At 49.3% G+C, this 15,776-nt stretch overlaps 1 protein-coding gene across 5 annotated transcripts in view; it reads left to right on the top strand.

The window, feature by feature from the left end:
- The window catches only part of RGS3 (regulator of G protein signaling 3), a 116,585-nt gene that overhangs the window by 65,959 nt on the left and 34,850 nt on the right, over nt 1–15,776 (top strand). For 2 of the 5 annotated variants that reach the window (XM_037139494.2, XM_037139493.2), the window contains one exon: nt 1,589–8,828. The exons of the other annotated variants lie outside the window; for them this stretch is intronic. In XM_037139494.2, coding sequence (XP_036995389.2) covers nt 1,589–1,696 — 108 coding nt within the window. In that variant the 3' untranslated portion in view covers nt 1,697–8,828. Of the gene's footprint in view, nt 1–1,588; nt 8,829–15,776 lie in introns of those variants that run through there. 5 annotated transcript variants of the gene reach the window in all.

The following is a 15,776-nucleotide window of genomic DNA, read 5'->3' as shown; positions in this document are numbered from 1 at the left end:
AGCTGAGGACCCAGGGTCACCCATTCTCCGTTAGGAAGCTCTGTCCTGCAGATGTCTGCATAATTGACTGCTGTGAAATCTGCTCTCTTAGGGGCCAGGTCTGCTGCCCTCCTGGGAGTGGGAAGGGGCAGGCACAGGCTTGCTGTGCTGTCATTGAGGTGCCTGTGACCTGTGGGTTGCAGGGTGGAGGGTCCCAGCTGTGACAGAGTGGGAACCAGCTGCCTCACAGTGAGGCAGACAGAAGGACTGCATCTCTTCTCTGAGGAATCCGTTGCCTTTTTCTTGCTCACTCTTAGCTGACCACGGTAGGCAGGAGGCTGCTTGGAGCTGGCCTGTATTGCTCTCTGTCTTTGTAGAAATAAATGGCTGACTCCCTCTGCCCTCCCAGCCTCTGTCTTTTGCTCACCGCTCCCTTCTTCCTTATTATCTGTCCTTTCTCTTGCTTCATTATCTGTCGTTGCAGGGAACCTATATTTTCTTCTGCCTGGGATAAGTTTTACTGAACTCCCTGCATGGGGCATGCTGCGATGCATCTCATCTAGACTAACTTACAGGTGGCCTTACCTGTGGCCATTGAGGTTTTTAGCTAGTAGGAACAGGCAGATACATATTACTTTGGTTATTCAATCAAATATACATAATAGTTGCCTGCTCTGTGCCAGATACTAGTTTAGGTCCTTTGGGGGTCACACAGATGAAGAAAACCTGATTCCTATCCTTATGGAATTCTCCTTTCATTAACCAGATGCGACAAGGGCACCAGAGTGGCAATGTGAACGTTAAAAGCTGTGCCTGATGGGTCCTAAGAGCACCCCATGGGGGCTTGGCTGCTCTGTGTCGTCCCCCATATGCACAGCATTGGGCAGGGCCACAGGAAGCCTCTCAGGAGAGTGGGCCCCTGCCTGAGCCAGCAGGGATGAGAAGGGGGTGCAGTGCAGCATGCACTGCCCTGTTCTCGGGGCATGCCCTGGGCTCGATGATGGCGATGCACGGATGAATCTGTCACGCTCTTTCCTTGGGAGATCACAGTCCAGCAGTGGAGACAGATGCACCAACAGATCCTTCAAAAATAACATAGCAAGTGGTGTGGGAGATAGAAACGCTTACCTCTTTGTGACCTGGGGCGAGGAGGCACTGAGCCACTCTGAAACTCAGCTTTTTCATCAGTAAGGTACATGGATTAATAGGGGTCTTATGAGGATTAGACTCATGTCAGATGCTTGCAAAGTGGCACACAAGAAGAGCTCTGTGAATTACTATTACTATTACAGTCATGTCTAAGTAGGAAGATTCATCTAGTGGCCTTGTTAATCGAAGCCGAATGCTGCTGCTCTGAGCACACGTGACAACTGCTCCATGTCACTTCCTGTACGAACTGCTATATTCCAGGGCCCGGCTCTAAGACTTTTCCCAGATGTGATGCTGAAGTGCTTGCCACCTTGTCATCTCTGCTGGGCAGCTAGACGGGGCCCCGGAGATGCCAGAGTCTTTCTAAGCACCTTAGAAAGGAGCAGGGGCAGGTCCTGGAGTCTGGCCGCCCAGGCCTGAGTAGGCAGCAAGCTAATTCCAGTTCTGTCTGGTTCCACAGAAACTCCACCCTTATGGCTCTCTCCAGCAGGAGATGGGGCCGGCCAACTCAACCAATGCTACCCAGGATAGAAGCTTTACCTCACCAGGACAGACTCTGATTGGCTGAGCAAACCCAAGGGCGGGACTCTGCTTCTGGCAACTTAACCCTTTCTTGGGCATCCCCTACCACACAGTAACCTCACCTCAACTGGACCCAAAACTGAGGACCAACATGGTGGGCCTAGGGTCACCTGAAGGGAGCGGCCCCACAGGTGTGTGTGGACTGGATCAGAAGAACCTCAGTGGTGCGAGAAGCCCTGTGGGCATGTGCACACTGACATCAGAGTCCCGAGTGGAGAAGACTCCGAAATGTATCCCCTACAAGGAAGAAGAAGGCAAAATGGCACCTGGGCTTCTGGTGATTCCAGTGCCTGCCCTGGGGGCAGCAAGAGAGGTCGGGAGATGTTGGCCCTAGTGGGGAATCATGCCCTAACCCTCCTCAGCCCGAAGACGTCTTCCCCCAGTCACGCATCTGGACTCATTCATTCCTCCATTCAGCAAACAGATATTTGGGGACATCTGCGTTACACCAGGCTCTGTGCTAGGAGCGGGGGACACCGTGGAGAATGAGATGAACGTGGTCTCTGTGCTTATCAAGATTTCAGCTCTGGAAGGGGAGTTGCATGAAGTAAATGGACATTGTCACCCGTGTGTATGTGCGCATACACACGAACACTCACATGATCACAAAGTGTGATGGTCCGTGAAGGAAAAGAACAGATTCCTTTAAGAGAGAATATTACTTAGATTGTCCTGTGTGTGTATGTGTGGTGGGGTGATGGAGATCATAACTTTGAAGCTGGGACCTGCCAGCCGGAGAGGGTTTAGCCAGTCAAGGACTTGGGAAAGAGTGTTCCGGGCACATGGAACAGCCTGCAGAGGGTGCCTGAGATGGAAGCGTGGCGTTCTGGAGGGACGGGGCCAGGCCAGTGTGGCTGGCGCTTAGTGAGGAGGGTGGGGGCCAGGTCACTCAGGGCTGTGGTGGTTAATGTTTTATTGATTTTATTCAAGGCACACTGGCAAGCCAGAGAAGGCTTTTGAGAAAGGGAGTCACAGAGTTTCAGGCATATTTCTAGAGGATCAGTCTCATAAGGGGCCCAAGGAGCTGTGAGGTCAGTTAGGGGGTCCCTTTAGTTCTCTGGGTGAAGGGTGGTGATGGCCTGTCCTGGATGGTGGCCGGGGAGGTGGGGATGCGAATGTCCAGTCCCTGGGATGTGGTAGAGGCTCTGGAGTGAGTAGAGAGAATTCCTTGCTTCTTCATTCCTGCCCCCCCACTTCCCCCACTATGCCTTGCTGTCTCAGCGGGTGCAAGTGAAGACTGCAACCAGAGCCCCCTTCCAGAAGGCTCCTTCCAGAGCCCTGGCCAGGCCTGAGTAGGGACCAGTGCCAAGATGTGGGGCTGCCTCTGGAAGTTGGGGGCAGTGGGTGCTTCTTCTGGCCAAGGTGGGAAAGTTCACAACCCCCAGCCTCAGCAGGCGTGGCCTGTGCTGCCCCTCCATCCTGTGCTGAATGGTCTGACCGGAAGCTGGAATACACCCTCTGGAAACTGATTTGGTTTGCTTTCAGTAGCGCTCCTAAAGTCAGGGACCAGGGCGAGGCGCAGCTCAGCACTCTAGAGGAGACTGTCCTGCCACCAGGCTAAAGAAAGACCTCCCAGGGGGCCGTGATTAGCCTGCTCCCTGACTGCCACAACCCCCACTGGGGCCCAGGGCCCGCTGGTCTCACGCTGCTTCCTGTGAGGCCTAGAGCAAGGGAAGCCCAAGGCCACAGGTGTGAGTGACATAGCTTGTGCATGAGTGGGATGTACAGGGTCAGGGCTGCTTGCATGGGGAGAGGGGGTCAGAGAGGCTGGAGAGGTGACTCGAGTCAGAAAAGCTCCAGACCCTGGACACTCGGCGATGTCCTTTAAGACCTCCGAAGTATCTTTGGAGAGGGCTCTTGTGCCCTGGTGAGTTTGCTTCACTGCTGTGGTCACCCGACCCCCAAGAAGGGCGGCCCAGGGGAGAATTCGTTCCTCACCGCTCACCCTCCTCCAGTCTAGGAAAGATGAGGCGCGAGGCATGAGTGGTCTAACGGGTGGAATGTACCGCCCGGGACCAGGCAGTTCCCCACCCCGCAGGGGGATAGGCTCGGCCCCGAGTGGACAAGTGATGCACAGTGTCTGTCAGCCAGGACCCGGCCGCGGGGCTCATTCTGAGAGGCTGAGCAGCTGGGTCCGCTCAGACGGCACTGCGGCTGCACTTTGATTTCATTTGATTCCCTTGAAAATGACATTAAGGAGAATCGCCTGTCTGGGAAGACAGCAAGCTTGTCCCTCTGGGACCTGGTGACTGACCTCTCTCCACCAGACAGGTGCAGAGGACAGGAGTTTGGGCAGCGAGGTGGAGAATCCGAATGCAGTGCCCAGCCCTGGTGACAGGGCTTTTTCCCCTGCTTGCCCCAGCTAGCTGCTGAGTTGGACACTCATGCTCACGTCAGGGACCAAGGCCCCGCCGGTGGCTGGGGCAGCAGATGTCAGCTCCTGGAGAAGCCGTGACTGTGGTGAGCCAGAGTGCCATTGCTGCTCTGCCTGTCAGATTGATGACACATTTAATTTGGCTCCACGGGCTTGAGATGATGAGACCTGACTGGCAGCCACTGCTCTTCAGTGCCCTCGTCCGTCCCAGCCGTCCAGGAAGATGGACAAGCCACCGAAACTGCATTTGAGAGTCATAATCACGGGAAACACAGCCGAGCCCCTCCCTCCCTCTGCATAAATCACATGGAGAAGCACACACAATGGTCTCTTTCCTGATGGGCCAATTGTCTTAGTTGGGTGTCTCTGGGCCTCTCTGGGCCGAGGGGCTGGCAGGATGGGACCGCAAGCATTTATTGTTGAAAAGGCCATCTGTGTGATTTGAATACAAAGTGGTCCTTTCAGTTCCCCGGTACGCCCTCCATTCTCGTTTTCATGTGTTCTTGTGTCTCAGGCTCTGGGTCTTTTGAGACTCTTGGCCTCTCCTGTGTGCAGTCACACGTGGGGCTCTGCTGGTCCTGGGGCTTTGGGCCCTTTGGGAAGTGGAACTTGTGGGAAATAATGATGCTTATTTATGTATGTCTAGTATTTTTAATTCTTTAATTTTTTCCAAAAATTCTGCCACCCAAACCCTCATTTCTTACACACGTTACCAAGGGGGTTCTGTGAAGTGAAGGTGCAGTTTCACAATGTCAGGGGCTCCCCAAGTGAGAGCATGGGCTTTGGAGAGGGCGACCGGGGGCCCAGGCATCGTGTCCCCGAGGCCTCCCAGCAGCCTGGCTTTGTGAATGAAAGGGACTAGAACTAAGAGGCATTCGGTGATTTGTCCAGGGTCACACAGCTGGTTAAAGGCTGAGCTATAGCCCTTACATCTAGGCCTTCGAACCAAATCCATTGCTCTTTTCAATGCCAAGGTTTGCCTTTCAAGGATGAAAGTGAGAGAAATCAGTCATCTCCTCCAGAAAGAAGCAGGAGGAAGCTATTCCGCCTGCAGGAGTTGTGGTCCTTTAAGCTCTCGATGGGATGCTTTAGGACAAATAAGTGAGATGCAACATTCTCCATGCAGTGGAGAATGAACTTCGGAGCTCGTGTTTCTGAGGAGTGGCCGAAAGGATCAGTAGCTTCACACAGAATTTGAAAAGTCTGATATGAAAGACAAGGTGGAGCTCCTTAAGACAGACCGGGGTGGGGTGGGTGTTGGCACGGGGACTGCTGGGCCACTCCCTTCCCTCTTTGGGTCTCACATTCAACAGGACCAGCAGACGTAGCCCTGGGTGTCCAGCAGCGATGGGGCGTTGGCCAGAGGCAGAAAGGGATGGCTTCGGGTTTAGGCCAGGTACACTGAGCCAGGGCAGGAGAGACTGTTCCAGGTTCTGGGCCCAGATTTTGCTAATAATGGGCTGGTTTCAAATCTTAACTCTTAGTAAGTGGGAATGAACCGGACTGGATTTCAGATACCTGCCTAAAGAAGCAGACTCTTCCCTAAAATGCTCCGCTGTTTTCCAGTCTCTCCAGGTCCCCTCCCACCTCCTACTGCTTTTCTGGCTGTGGATAGACTGCCTTCTTCGGCATCTTGCCCTTGGACTCAGCCACCTCGCTATTCTATTCTTTTTTTAGCTCTTAACAAAGACAGCACAATCTTATCATCTGTCCTGTCTTGACCTTATCTTCCCTTCAGCTTTTCTCTGCATAGGGCGGCCATCCTCCAGATTAGTCCCAGATCTCTGGTTTCAGGGTAGAATAATAACACTAGGTAATTTGGTGAGCAGGTATACTGTGAGCCTGGCACAGTGCCAGGTTTTTGACCTACATTGCCTCTTAGGTTCTCATTTCAGCCTCTTGCAGCGGTTCATTATCCCCATCACACATTTACTCTCATTATACCCAGCTGATAGATAAAGACCATGTCTCAGAGAAGTTAGGAAACTTGCCCAAGGTCACACAGCTAGTGGGCGTCTGGACTCCAGAGCAGCTGCTTTCGATGGCTCTGTTCTGTTGTTTTTCAGTAATCATGGAAAGCAGCATCCACATTGACAGGGGAAAGGAATGCTGAACAGTCATGGTCAACTTCAAGACCAGTGAGAAAGGCCATGGTCTTCGGAGTCAAGCTCAGATCTCAGCCCACCCCTCAAGGCTGTCCCTGCTTGCACTGCACCCCTGCTTTGTGCTTGCACCCCGGCCACACCCGACTACTTCCCCTTCTCCAAACTCCCCGTGCACACTCGTGTTCAGGCTGTTCCTTCTGTCGGTTGCCTCTGCCGACGCGATCCCCAGCCTTCGGGTCTTGGCACCTCCTTGAGGCACCTTTCTCAAGCTTGCAGCAGAAGTCCTGGCTTCCCCTCTGCATTTCCGCAGTATTTTGTTCATTCTTCGTACAGCATGGTAGGCGGGCGTGTCTCCCAGGAAGCCAGTGGAGGCCATATCTTACTTATTTTCTGTTACTGCCTGGTCCTTAGGGGGTGTTGTAGGATTGAATTGGGTCACATGATTCAGACCCCTCCTGTTCTGGAATCTAGTTGAGGCAATGGAGGCTCACAAGTAGGCAGTGAGCTGGCCAGGGTCATGGGACGAGTTAGTGGCCGAGCTGGGGCTAGAACTCAGGCCTCCTGACCCCCTTGGCTCTGAGCTTTTTCTACCGCACCGCAGCCCTGCAAGCCCAGAGCCTGGAACCCCACTTGGTTTACTAAGCAGCCTGGCCAGGTTCACTTCGGGGTCAGGGATCCATCATACTCTGTACTGACTTCTGGGCATCCTCCGAGGGAAAGGAGACCTGATGAGAGCGACTCCTATGGTTGGTTCTCTTCCCTCTCACTGAGCCTGTGGCCCTCAGAGAAACCTTGGGTCGGGTTCTGAGGATCTTGGTTCAAATCCTCATTTTTCTGGTAACTCACTGGGTGACTTTGGACAAATTACTGCACCTCTCTTCAATGCAAACCCCAAACTGAGGAATATAGTACGATATTCATTTTGTAAATATAAAATTCGATAGAACTGTAGACTCTGAATGTGAAGCTGAAAAGCTCCGCCCGCTGAGATCAATCGATTAACAAGCTGATTTATAAAAACGAAGGCCAGGAGAGGCAAGAACTTGGTCAAAGGCACATGGTTGGTCCTAGAGCTGGAGCTAGGACCCAACCCCCTACCTTCTAGGCCAGGGCTCCTCTTCAGTGACTTTTGAAGAATTTGCCACGTGGAGAAGGGGGAGGGGACGTGGACTGTCTTAGATGCTCTCGTCATCTCTCTTAGCTGTGTTGTCAGGAAAAGTAAGTCACACCGCTTTGGGCTATAATGGAAAAAGTGAGACACGGCCCAGCTAAAGGCTTGGGGGTGGGGTGGGGTGGTTGTCTAATCTGGTAGCTTGTCTAGAGATGTCTGGTATGTTCTTGCTGCAGGGAATGAATGAGGCTGCTGTTTCACCTGGAGGTCAGAGCTAGGCAGGACTCAGGGAGGTTCTCCCTGTGGTCAGTTCTAAAAATAGCAGTGGGATGGAGCTGAGGGGAAGAGGAGGGGTCTCCTTCGGGAGCTGGGTGGGACCTCACCCCCTTCCGCTTCCCGCCAGACCCTTTGTGAGGAAGTGCTACAGATTCAGAGAGGTTAGATCTGGGCTGGGTCCTGGAGCCATCCTCCCCCACGTCCCCTTGTCATACAGAAGAGGAGGCCCTGGAGGCTGGGAGAGGGGAAAAGACTGGCCAGCAGCCACCGAGCCTAGGGAGAAGGTCCCAGATGGCAGGCTGTCTTCCTCCTGCTGTTGCAGCAGGGTGGCTGCAGGCTGCGAGGTTTTCTCTCACTGCCTCTGGGGGAGCACAGGGCCTGGGAATTCCTGGGGCCGGATGTGGTCAGCTTCCTGAGAGTCGCCCAGCAGGCGAGAGTCCTCTAGTCTGCCCTGAGCCCTGACCTCAGCCAGTTGGCTGTTCAGTGCCACACCTTCCCTTTGCTAGTGCTCCCATCCTTGCTGATTTGTCCTTCTGTCACCTCCCCCCCCCCCCCCCCCACTGTCTGCAGGGAGAGAGGACAAGGGCTAACACAGAACTGGTGTGCAGGACAGAGGGTCGAGTGTCCTGGGACCTTTTCTCTGCTCTGCCCCAGGAACAAGCAGAGGCGGCTAAGGGAGAGGCAGGGACCTGGGTTTCAAGGCAGGCAGGTAGGCGAGGGTTCTAATCCCCGCTGTGCCTTTCACTAGCTGTGGGATTACTGGTGGGTCACCTGGCATGTGTCAGATGAGACGGGGACACTTCTCTCCCCGGGGTTTGTGAGGATGAAAGGGATTAGAAGGCACTCAGTGAAGGGGACTGTCCCCACTAGATCGGGCATGAATGCACGCTCCACTCTGCGCCCCTCACTCTCTGCGCCCCTTCCTCGAGGCCTCCAGGCACAGGGTGTGGCAGGCGTATGGTGCAGTTAACATTTTTGTTGCGGTGTTACAAAATTACCCATGTTTATCATGAAGAAAACAGTACAGATGAACCAGGAGAAGGAAATGAAGTCCACCCGTAATCCCAACACCCGGAGAAAACCACCGGTCACATTTTGGGCTGTATTCCGTCAGGCAATTGTTTATACGTACATACATCTTATTTGCAATTTGGGGTTACCAGTGCACACAGTTTTCTAACTTGCTCTTTTCCCATTTAACAGTGCAGTATATCCATGTTTCCATGTCAATAAATATTCTTCTGCAACATCATGTTTAGTGCCTGCAGAGTATTTCATTGTGTAGATGAAACGGCCTTTATTTAAATCATCTCCAGAAGTTTAACATTTAGGTTGTTTCCGATTTTTCACTGTTACAAAAACCTGATGTTAAAAAAAAATCCCTGTGGGTATACCTTGGTATCTCCAGCATCCCGTAAATAGGACTGACTCTCTACAAATATTTGTTGAACGAATGAACATCTTGTTGGAGTAAATTCCTGGTAGTAGAATTTCCACATCAGAGGATACATATTTGTAACAGGGGTTCCTGATACCTATCGCCAAATGACCCCCCAGAACAATTGTACTGTACACGGCCCGGCACAAATAGTGCCCCCTTTTTTATTACAAAATCATAAGCATGTAATTCTGTAACATAACGGTATCACACTCAAGCATACCATATGACATTGTAGGTGAAATGTTCAAATTAAAGCTATATTATTACATACAGATTATTACCCTACCAACCACACTCACGCAGGCGTTAGTTCTGCCGGACCCTGTATAATCCGCACTTGAGATTGACCCAGCCACCCTGCTTTGCCCACAACTTTCCCTTTTGAGCACAGGATGTCTGCTTTGTGGGACACCCCTTAGCTGCCAACCAACCGAGACACTGGTTGGTAAGAGATGCCCACTTCCTCACGCCCTCACCAACACTGTGCACCATTATGTGTGTTAGTAGGTTCATTTCTTGGATTTACTAGAAATGCTGCATATTTATTTATATGCCTTTTCGTCACTTACATTGCCTCGTATGTGCGGCGACCACCACCACGTTGGTTCTGCAGTATGTTATCTCTGAAGGGAACCGCACCCTTAGCTGTCCCCCGCCAGTTCTCTCCTCTCCGCCAGCCTTAAGCAGCCACTGAGCCGCTTCTGCCCCCAGAGGGGTGAACATTTTCTATCAACAGAATCACAGTATTTGGTCTTTTGCGCCTGGCTTCTTTCACTTCATGTAATGTTCCCAAGGCTCATCCACAGTGTAGCCCGTGTCATTCCTTTCTGTGGTCCGACAATATTCCATTGTGTGGATCTACCGCCCTGTGTTTACCCACTTACCTGCTGATGAACATTTGGGTTGTTTCCACCTTTTGCCTCTTAGGAACAGTGCTGCTATAAATGTTCTTGCGAAGGACTTAATGGGGACTTCCGTTTTCATTTCATAGGCATATACCTAAGAATGGAATTGCAGGGTCAAATGATAACTCTGTTCAACTTTCCGAGGAACTGCTAGACTGATTTCGAAAGTGGCTGAGTGACTGTACATTCCCACCATCAGTGTGTGAGGCTCCCAGGTTCTCCACATCCTAACACTTAATTATCTTTCCACTCCTACAATGACAGCCATCCTGCAGGTGTGAAGTAGTATCTCACTGTGGTTGTGAACTACATTTTCTGATGACTAACATCGTATCTATAAATTTTTAATGTTTTTCCCTTTGGCGTTGTGTTAGTCACCTCAGGATTATATAATAGTCATTGTCCCTCCCTTGAACTTCCTGGTTTTATTTTTCAAATTTTAACATTTTAGTCTACGTGGAGTTTACTTTGGTATATAGAATGAGGCAGAATGCTTTTTGTTTTTTTCAGTTATTTGTTTCAATATTTTACATTAAATTAGTATAAGTGTCCGCTTATTACTCTTCTTTAAATAAAAAATGTTTATTTTCACATATTTGTCCTTTTAAGTGAAATTTAGTATAATGTTATTCAGTCACTACCTCCTCCTTACTCTCCCCCAAAATGTTGAGCTTTTGATTATCCTTATGTTAAAAACATGCACCAGAAAGGAGGGTATTGAGATCTATACAATACTCTCTTTCTATCCAGGAATAGGATTATGTCTTCTCATTTATTCAAATTTTCTTTTAAGATTTCCCAAGTTTTGAAAAAGTTTTTTTCATGTAAGTCTTGCACATTTTTTGTTAAACTTACTTCAGGAAAAAAATTTTAGAATTTTAATCTACTTATAAATGAAAATATTTATTTATTTAGCATTATGTTCTTCTTATAAAAATCCTCACCTGAGGATATGTTTCTTAATTTTAGAGAGAGAGGGAGGGAGAGAGAGAGAGAAAAAAACATTCATCAGTTGCCACCCCGTACATGCCCTGAGCATGTTTCAGGTTCAGGTCGAACCTGAAAACTTTCAGTGCCTGGGACGATGCTTCAACCAACTGAGCCACCTGGCCAGGGCTTGCATTTTATATGTTCTTTGGTAATATACTTGTACAAAACTCGTATGAAAAATCTGAAACAACTGAATAAAATAAATAAAGAAAATCCCCCTTCCCACCGCGCTGCTGCAAGTTTGGTGTGATCTCTCCAAATACTATTCCGTGCATATATGCAGGCATGTACTGTGTTTTATTTTACTAAATAATATATATCATACACAAGTTCCTGTAATTCAGTTTTTTAAAACTCAATACAACATATCAGTCTTTTACAACTGTACCTAACGTTCTCTCCCTTTCTGTTTAGTAGCCAGCGGACCACAATGTATTCAACCACTTCCCGGTGGAGGTGCGATCAGGCGTTTCCGCTGCTTTGATGTTATGAGAGTGACACTGTGATAAATGTCCTTAACTATGTCCTGCGCCTTATGTCTCACTGCATTTTTCTGTAGGACGTAGTGCGGTGCACGCTGCCGAAGTGCTCTGCAGATATTCTCCTTCTGTTTAAACGTGTCACCCGCCCAGCACTGTTCCTGTTAGCCCCACTTTACAGATGAGAAAGCAAAGGCACAGAGAGGTTAAGTAAGTGTGCAGTTTGCATTCCTATTGCCAGTGAGTGAGAGTTGTCTTGTTTCCCTGCCCCCCATTGTACATTTCGGGGCCGTGACGCCTTTCATTCTTAGTTGGTATGAGGAGTGACAAAATGTATTTCACTGTAATTTGTAATTGTGGGTTATTAGTGAAGTTGAGCTTCTCTTTACATTTATTAGTCATTTCCATTTCTTCTTCTTTGGCCTATTGGTTTGTATCAGTTGCCCAAGTTTCTACTGGCGCTTTTGTCTTATTTGTAAGATCCCTTTATATGGTTAGAATATTAACCATTTATTTGTTATATAGGTTACAAATATCTTTTCCAGTTTGCCATTTGTCTTTTAACTTTGTTTATAGTGGCTTTTATCATTCAGAAATGAACATATTTTTGTAATGAAATCTTTTCATAATCAAGTCTTTTTGGAGGGGTGGATCGAGGGCTATACTGTCTAAGGCCTTTCACACTCCCAGGTTATAATGAATATTCTTCTATATTTTATTCAAGTACATTCATATTTTCAATTTATCTGTGGTCAATTGAGTGCCTGGTATCAGATGGAACTCTCATTCATTTTTCTCTTTAAATGGTTAACTAATTTTTCCAAATGTATCTTTTGAGTTGTTTTTCCTTTTCTCACTTGCAGACCAAATTTGCACACAAATATGGGTGGGTTTTTTTGAATGCTGTGGTCTCCCTCATTAATCTGTCTAACAGTGCATCAGGTTGAGATTTAATGACTATAGCTTCATAATGCGCTTTAACAGTGGTCAGCGTCCTAAGGCCTATCCCCATTCCTCTGAAGTTATACATCCTTACTCTGGTCGGCCAGTGGTTTTACCCTTACTTTTTCCCAAACCCCTTTCAATCAGCAACGACACCAGATCCAGCACAGTCTGTCCTCACCTCCGACTACCCACAGTGAGTGTGTGGCCTGGCCCATACTTCTGTTTGCCTTTCTTTGTGCCTCCTCAGTATCATTGAAAACATCTAGCATTTTGGTTTCTGATTATTACTGTTTTTAACCGTTGGTTCTATTACGTTTTAAGAATCAGTTATTTAAATTGCATTTAATGTCTCCATTATGTTATCAGTAAGTGAATAGATGTCTGTAGTTTCACTGCTTCTTGGTCTCTAAGATACTTCATCATCTCAAGCTTGACTTCTTGAATTGGACTCATTTCTGAATGTGGAGAGCTTTCTCGAGTGATTTTTCCAGAAAGGGTCCAAGGGTAGCGTGCTTTCTTAGTCTTTGTAAGTCTGAAAGCATTTGCCCTTTTTCTGAGTGGAGGATTCCAGACTAGCAGTCTGTCTCCCCAGAAACCTGGGGAGCAGCGCATCGTCATCCCAGCATCCGGGGCTGGGACAGGTGCCGCGCTCACTCGGGGCCCTCACATTCCTTTGTGGAAACGAGCAGGATTTCTCCGTCTAATCTTTGGAATTTAGAAATTTCACCAGATTATTTCTAGTTGTCTGTTCTCATTTTGTAATTTTTCCTGGTACTAACTTCCACTGTTTTAGTCTGAAGACTCAAGTTTTCTCTTAGTTCAGGGAAATTTTCTGTTAACTTTTGGAATTGTTTATTTTCTATGTGTTCAATTCCTTCTTTCTCGATTTTCTGCTATGAATAATAATAATAGTAATAATGGTACCTAGTATTTATCAAATGTGCTTTTTCCTTCTGCTATAATATGGAATCTGCCCAACACTATATTATCTTAGAGATGAAGACACCAAGGAACAAGGAGCTTACGTAGATCGTATAAGGTCTTGTAGCCAGGAGGTGCAGGCCACGATCCAAACCCCGGCGTCTGACCCAGAACCCGTGTTCTTAGCTACCACATTATGCTCTGTGCTTATCAAATCCAGCCCTCAGACTCAACCCAGTGGGAGAAAGCTTGGGGGTGCTACAATGATGGAAGTGAAAGCACTTGGGAAACTAGACTGAAGAGGGGATAGGATCATCACAGGTTTCCCAGTGAGTTTAGAGTTGGGGATCTTCCTCTCCCTCCCCTTCCCTCTGCTTGGCCACCTTCTTCAGGCTTTATCTCTGTCCCCAGAGCTATCGCATGTCTTCTTGTGGATCTCTCTCTACCTCCTGGCCCTTTAATCACCTCTTTAAACAGTGGCCAAGAGAACTCCCTGAAGAGCAAACCTGGCACCTTCTCACTGCGGAATGTTCATTGAATGACTGAGTGAACAGACAATTTCAGAGTGACTGTTGCTTGTCAGACACTGTGCTAAGTGCTGATGATACAGTATGCACTAGAAATCTTCCAGTTGCAAGTGACAAGAGTCCAACTCCAGTTAGCTTCAGCTAGAAAATGGAATTGATGGGTTCAGGACCTTGAACAATGTCTCCAGGACCTGGGCTCACCTGCTCCATCTCTTGATTCTTCCTGCTGATGTGTTGGCTCACTTCCATAGTGGTGGCACTAATGCCGTCAGAAGTACTTGGGTTATGGCCTCTGATTTGGTGGCCTGGGCATAGGCCCAGCAGTCCAAGCAGACGATGGACTTGGGGGAGTCTATGGATGCACCACATCTAGCAGCCAAGGTCACAGGGCTGGCCTCCACATATCTGAGCAGTTACTCTGTGCTGAACACTTCCCAGGAACTTGGGTGGTCAGGACACAGCCTGTCCCTGGAGCTGGCAAGCACAGTGGGTTGAGGATTAGTCCCAAAAGCCTGAAATCTCAGGCCAGCATATGGCTGCTTGGGCTGGAGCCAGGAAGGGAGATGGTCGTGAGTCTGGGCCATCCTGTGCCACTGCAGGCGCCCAAGGTCAGGCTGAGGCTGCTAAGGTGACTGCAATATGCGCCCAGGCTGGAGGCAGAATCCAGCCAGTGACAGCTCTCAGGGCCAGCTCTCCAGGGGGGACATTTGGCCTCCTGGCTCTCACTGCCCACGGCGGCTTCTTGCTGTGGCTGGGAGACACAGTTCCCATGAAGAGGTTGGGAATTGTCCTTATAGCCCAACATTGCCGAAGAAGAGACAGATGGCAAAGGGAGAGACTTTTGGGGAACATGAGTTGAGGGCAGAGCATTTAGGTTAAGGTCGTAGGTATTGGAGCTGTACTGCTTGTGGGCCATCACTCTTGCCATGCAACCTTTTCGACCCTCAGTCTCCCCTCTGTAAGGTGGGGATGGTGATGGTAGCCTCTTGTTCAAGGAATGTTCGTGATCATCAGCTATTAGTACATGCCAGGTAGCAGCTTTGCTCTTTACACGGACCCTCTCTAGGCCCATGCTGTCCTTTTACACCTGATGACAACAATGACAACACAACAATGATATGAGCACTGACCTTGTGCCTGGCACTCCTATGCTGTTTGTTAGTCCCTGCCGGGCCCTGTGAGGCCGATGGTTATAGCCCCATTGTATAGCTGAGCAAACTGAGGCTCAGAGCTGTCGAAATGACTTGCCCAAGATAACTCACATTCAGGGTTTTTGCATTCCAAAGCCTGTGCTCTTTCTAAATACCACTGACCAAAACCTGTCACTGAGAGAGCCTGGAGGGGCTGGGGACTGACCACTGAAGGGCAGGAGTGGGACTGGGGCCACCAGGCACCCCGTGTGGCCTCATTTTAGAGATGTAACTCTGAGGCCAGAAAGGGGGAAGGGACTCACTGCAGGCTGCAGGCCAGAACTCCTCGTGAGTCCGAACCTGAGGATGCCTGCTTCATCCCTCCCACCTCACCAGCTGCAGCATACGCCCCAAGATCAAGGCAAATGCCACCAGAAGAGCCAGGGACATGGCCTTAGCCAGCAGTGGGAGAATGTGTCCCCCTGCCCTGGTGGTAGGTCACAGAGGCCAGATTTAGCAGGGCAGTTCCTGTTTGCAGAATCAGAGCTGGGGCAGCCACGCCCATCTTCAAGTCAGACCCTCAGAGCTGACTGCTTCCCTGGCAGTCTGTGTCCATGGTTCTGAGCACAGGCTCCCACACATAGTAGGGATCGATCCAGCGGCTACAGAAAGAACGAACAAATGTTACTTGGCCCACTCTTTGCTGGGGAGGGCCTTTCTGTATGGAATCTGTAGATCCCCAAACCAAGGCTATGAGACCCAATGAATAAAAGCCCAGAACTTCCTAAGAGGAGGGTTAGCAGATTCAAAGCTCTGGCTCATCCGGCCTATGCAGATGATTCCACAGCTACCCAGGGCAGCC

This window comes from Artibeus jamaicensis, unplaced genomic scaffold, assembly GCF_021234435.1.
Source record: "Artibeus jamaicensis isolate MK-2021 breed Jamaican fruit bat unplaced genomic scaffold, CSHL_Jam_final scaffold_1964, whole genome shotgun sequence".
Taxonomy (NCBI): Eukaryota; Metazoa; Chordata; class Mammalia; order Chiroptera; family Phyllostomidae; genus Artibeus; species Artibeus jamaicensis.
This window is presented reverse-complemented; position numbering and strand designations above follow the sequence as displayed.